Below are 5,516 nucleotides of genomic sequence, written 5' to 3'. Positions count from 1 at the left end.
TTGTTCACTTATAATCTCTGATGCTGTGTAGGCTGCTGACATCCTCCCACAGATCCTCATGACACACACCCCTTCCACCTACGCACACCTCCTGCAGACAAGGAGCCTGTATTTCCCAGCCCCAGTGAGAGACACCAGGTGCCCGTCTGCAGCACAAGGACCGGAGATCTGCACCATACCTCAGCAGCTCAGTCTGAGCCAAGGCCTCTGATGCACCAGGGACATCTGATCCAGATAGTGCCAGGGGCTGTGATCCACAGCACGATACCACCACAGCTGAGCAGGTGTACAGTGCTCTGGAAGGCAGCTGGGCTCCTTCTGCACAAACCACTCCACCCACCAACAACACCCAGGAGCTGCACTCCAGGCCAGCTCTTCCATTGGCAGCTCCTCAGCTCCTGCTGCAAGGCTGCCTGGCAGGCATAACAGGGCTTAGCTGGGACAAAACCTCCCAGCACCCTTTGGCCAGGAGCAGCCCACACAGCTTCCTGCATGCTGCTAGATCTTGCTAGAAGCAGCTGCAGCCTCCCATAGCTACCCATTCCTAAGACCAGCACCAAACACCCTGATGTTCCTCAGAGGGGTCCCAGGAGTCCCACAGCAATCACAGAATAAATTTCTAGAAGAGAACCAGGAAACTGCTGCAGCAAATCCATTGCCCACAGCCAAAGCTGTTCCTACCAGTGACCTTTACTGCGCCGTTTCCCTGGCCCACAGAGAAGGTCCTGCACAGCAGTGGCACCTACCTCACACAGCTGGGCTCTCCCCTCCTACTGATGCCAGCCATCACCGGTATGGGGCCCTTCAGCCCCACATCAGTGTGAGGTACCAGGGGGTGGGGCCAGACCCAGGGTGAGGTCAGTGGGTGTGGCAGGAAGGAGCACAGGGTCTTGCCATAAAGGGAGGTACCCCACCAGGGCTGCAGCTGTGTCAGGTGGTGGTGTGGGTCTCTGCTGGCTGCTCTGGTGCCTTCTAGGATGGCTGGCTTGAGGATGGATTTTGGCTTGCTTCTGGAGCCTCTGGGCTTCATGAAGGTCCTTGAGTGGGTGAGTGGGGCTGGGTAGGCACAGAGGAAATCCTCATTCTCCTGGTGGGGCTGTTTCTTCTACTCTCTCAGGCCTGCCTTGGCTCCTATGTCTTAGCTGGATAGGCTTGAAGAGGTGTGTGATAATGGGCTGCCTGTCCCCTGCTTCATGTTACTGATGATGGGTGCTCAACACAGAGCTGGCTCTTCAGCCAAGTCCTCTGGCTGGGAGGGAATAAAATGGCTCTGCAGATACATAAAACCTGTGTGTTAGTTAGTTTGTCACAGTAACTTGCGCTGCTAGGTGTTGTGTGTTCTGATTATTGGGCGTTTAGGATTTTGCTAGTGAAAAAAGGGATAAACAGGAGTGACTTGAGGAGTCAAGTGGATGTGCAATACTCTGAGCAACTGTCTTTTAGCTATGCTAGTGTACTGGCACCCTAAAAATACTTCCCTTGTGAACTGCTGGCTTTTAGCATTAAAAAAGGCAACTTTAGTATAGAGCTAAAAAAATACAGACAAAAGAACTTTCAAACTGGCTTTTGTTAGTGGTGTTGCTTATGTTTTTAGATTATAGAAACTCAGCATTCCAACTATCTCTTGACATCACTTCATGCTTTTCTGTTGCTAATTTAACCACTATTTCTTGCTTTCATAACTGCTTTAGCCAAAAGGTTGAACTTGTCTCCTTTGAGCTCTAGTTGTTTATAGTAATATGTCTGTGTATTAATTCCTACAGATTTTTTCCATCTTTGTTTTTGCCACATGTGGAGGCTTTCAAGGTGAAACTACTCTTCTAGTTTCCTGCAAAGGTGTGGTAAACAAAACAGTTACAGCTGCTTTTGCTTATCCATTCAGGTGAGTATTAGCTCTTCTGTTGTCACTCGTGTGCTAATTATTTCTTATTCGCTATTTTCCTTTATCTGTTTCCCTAAGGATAGTACTTACTGTATATATATAAATAAAGGTTTGGAACCTCTGACTTGTTCTGCAGTAATAAATAATTTATTTAAAAAAAAAACTGCCAAGCCCCAAGCACAGTTCTAATTGTTTAGAGACCTGTGGTTGTCAGTGTTCTGTAAGAAGTAGGTAGAAATGGCAATAGGCTGTATTGATTGCTTTGTATCACTTTACTCAAAGTGCTATTCTAGCAGTGCATGAATGCTACAGAAGGTGATTAATAACTAGAACAATGCAATTAATCTTAGCAACCTGTTCCTTCATCAGCTTGTAGTTGCTTTGGAGACAGCTAAGATTATTTTTTGTGTTTAAAGACTGAATGGAAAATATTTTTCAGTTTATGCCAATATGGTATTGATGAGGGTGCTGGGCACATAAAAAAAAATACTCAACTGTCATTCCAGTTGGTGTAGTAGAGACAAGCTCCTTTTCTGGAACACAAGGAGGAAGGCTTCCTCTTTGTTCTCACAGCTACACAGTTACAGCAAGCATAGAGTTAGTGTTCTGTATATGTTCAATCATCATCAGTGTAAGTACAGAAATGGATTCAGAGGCCAGATAGTAAGAACTATTAAAGAAGTATAGAATTTGATCACAAAACTCAGCATCATAATAGCACCTGAAAGTAAGGGTCGGGACCTGAAATGGTTCTGTGCTGCTCACTGGGTGATTGCTGCAGGTCACAGGTTTTGTTGAGCTTTCTATGTTTGAAGGTTCAGTGTCTGCATTTTCTTGTAGCTGTAATGCAACTTGATGCCTTTAAAGTCCTGATCCCCTCTCTTAACAGCCAGTCTCTGTAAAATAATGTTAAGTTTAAAACGGTTAGTTAAGTCTGCTTCAAACTTGTTGTTTTTCAGTTATGTATCTCAATGTAGGATGGGGAAACATCTTCAGATATCTTGACAAATCTTTTTGTTATATAACTGATATATTATACAAATATAAGCTGCCTTTTAGAGTAAACTTACACAATCGGAATACTGAAGCACTGTTACTGTGAAGCATGAAGTTTCCACTGCAGCAAACTCTAACTACATGAAGGATATTGTCTTTACAGGTTGAATACTGTTGTATTTAGTGCACCAGACCCAAAACGCTGTGGTGGTACTTGGACTGACACCTACCTTGTAGGCAACTTCTCCTCTTCTGCACAGTTCTTTGTTACGCTTGCAGTGCTGGTATTCCTCTACTGCATTGCTGCCCTTGTGGTATATATTGGATATAAGCACGTGTATCAGCAAAGTAGCAAGCTCCCACTGACTGTAAGTAATACTGAGATAATACAATATTTTGTCTTTGAAACCACAAAGAGATGAGAAATATTGCAAACACAAGAGTATCTGAATAACTTATGACTATGCAGTAGTTCCAAAAGCTAGCTGGAGCATGAATGCATGTCTTGGTCTAGCCACTACAGCACCCTATCAGAAAAGAGAATCCAAAGTCTTCGAACATCTGTGGCATCATAGCTTATGTATTAATTGAAGCAAAGAGCAGAATGAAGTTCCACCTTTTTAAGTGAACAGTGTCTTTGCTGCAATTTTTCTTTTGTGTTGTGTATTTCTACATACAGTTGTTCCATAGGTGAAACCTCTTCTGTTAGTATCAGTGAATTTACCCTGTGTCTAGCACCTGCTGTGCAGATGCAACTTGCAGAGGGGAATAGTTATCCTGTGACTTTGAGTTACCTTATATACCAAAGCCCTGATCCTTGGAGTGAGGTGTTTTGGAGCATCCCAACAAAAAGACCTGGCAACATTTCAAGCCCAATTTTAGCATAGCAGTCATCCAGATTTAAATCCTCTTCACTTTCTCCCCTGTCACACCCACTGTACTAAACTTTTGACTTAAATGTTTATAACATAAGTGCTAAGCATCTGATTTTAGTAACTAATTTCTTACACAGATTGCTTATGCGTGATGGATGCAAAAGGCATACGGTTTTGTAGCTGATCATCAACACAGATTATAACCTGTATTGTAATTACAATGTTGTTAGCAGCCAAATTCTGATCATTAGCACTGATGCTGTGATTTTTGGTGATGTAATTGATACTGTGTATACCTTGTTCTCTTATGGACATTCATGCAGTTTTTTAGCCTAATGATGAGTTCTTCTCTTCTGTAGGACTTGGCCATCACTGTCGTAACAGCCTTTCTGTGGCTGGTCAGTACTTTCACTTGGGCAAAGGCACTTGCTGACATAAAAATGTCCACAGGGGCCAGCATTATTCAAGGAATTGAATCTTGCAAAGTACCAGCAACAACTTGTATTTTTGCTTCTGTGAGCAGCATGAAAGTTCTGAATGTGTCTGTGGTATGTATGTCTTCTGCCATAAAAATGCAATAAGTGTTAGAAAATAGCCAATGGCACCCGAGAGCCGTGTTCTACTGATTGCATGTGTTGCTTTACATGTTAAGATTGATTTATTGATTATCAGTCATTAATTAATACCCATTAATACTGTGGTTAAACACTGACTGAATCTTATCTTTTAAGAGGAAATTGTTTCCTCAAAGATATGAAAAGAAACAACTTGTAGGATCTGTCTCTAGAGTTGTTAGATACTGTATTTCCAGACACATGAGTCTCCAGATTGTCTGTAGCCAAGACCACCTTAAAATATGTTGCTGAGCCACCCAAGTGGTTCATTGACTGATGCAAGCAAGAAAGAAACGCTATCCTTCCTGCTTTACCTTTTGGTGCTAAAACTACCTTTTTAATCAACTGTGAGAATTTTTACACAGCAAACAAGTTCTTTGTACTAAATGCTACAAATCTCATGTTGTAGAAAGACCTCTTCACAGCTGAGCAAATAAGGCTTACTTTATGATGTTACTAGTGAATTTTGAAAACATCATTATTCTTTGGCCCAGTAACTAACCATATCCTCTGGATTTCGCTCATGTGCATATAGAGAGAGATGCTCAGAGAGAGGACATAGCAGCCTTCTTTGGAAATTGGATAGTCAGTTTACTAAAATAACTTGTAATACTCAAACGTATGTGCAAATCTCTTGCCTGTGTCAGAGGTACTGAAGGTAGTGTTTGTTTCTGGCTTGCCCTGAAGCTGTATTTTATTTAAAGAACAAAACCAGACTCACATTACCCTTATTCTCGCCTTTTTTTTTTTAACCTACAGGTGTTTGGCTTGCTTAATATGCTTTTATGGGGAGGAAATGTTTGGTTTGTATACAAGGACACCAACCTGCACACCCAGTCAGTTTCTCTAAGTCCAGGAACATATACAAGAGAAATATAAAAACAAGGTGATACTTTGAAATGCTTCTACTTCTACATCATACTGCCAAGATCATGGAGCCATTCGGATTTATTTCAACAGTAACTGACAATACTTTGTGTAAACTTTTTTTGTACTACAATTTGATATGAGGTCTTGGATACTGCAACTGAAGTGGTTTACTATTTTGAAATGCATCACTCTGTTCAAAGTTGTGGTTTTTTTATTACTGTTTGAGGAGCAAAATGTTAAGGTTATCAGGATAATGACCCTTTCAGGTTCTTAAGTAGT

General features: G+C 41.9%; 1 protein-coding gene across 1 annotated transcript; it reads left to right on the top strand.

Moving 5' to 3' along the window:
- The first annotated feature begins 950 nt into the window (after positions 1-950).
- SYPL1 (synaptophysin-like 1) lies at positions 951-5,246 on the top strand. The gene is made up of 5 exons (XM_008938120.1): positions 951-1,046; positions 1,764-1,882; positions 3,042-3,246; positions 4,113-4,301; positions 5,127-5,246. Exons 1-5 carry the CDS (start codon positions 978-980, stop codon positions 5,244-5,246), a joined length of 702 nt encoding a protein of 233 aa, XP_008936368.1. The 5' UTR covers positions 951-977.
- The last annotated feature ends 270 nt before the right edge of the window (positions 5,247-5,516 follow it).

The sequence above is a fragment of the Merops nubicus genome, unplaced genomic scaffold (assembly GCF_000691845.1).
Source record: "Merops nubicus isolate BGI_N331 unplaced genomic scaffold, ASM69184v1 scaffold48583, whole genome shotgun sequence".
Lineage (NCBI taxonomy): Eukaryota > Metazoa > Chordata > Aves > Coraciiformes > Meropidae > Merops > Merops nubicus.
Note: the sequence above shows the minus strand (reverse complement) of the source record. Positions and strands in the feature narration are given on the sequence as shown.

What these genes read in the sequence shown, in the direction of transcription:
- SYPL1 (XM_008938120.1), top strand. Translation starts at nt 978, where the DNA reads ATGGCTGGCTTGAGGATGGATTTTGGCTTGCTTCTGGAGCCTCTGGGC. An exon ending in TCATGAAGGTCCTTGAGTGG is followed by an intron (nt 1,047 to 1,763) that starts GTGAGTGGGGCT and finishes TAATTCCTACAG; the next exon opens with ATTTTTTCCATCTTTGTTTT. An exon ending in AAGTTCTGAATGTGTCTGTG is followed by an intron (nt 4,302 to 5,126) that starts GTATGTATGTCT and finishes TTTAACCTACAG; the next exon opens with GTGTTTGGCTTGCTTAATAT.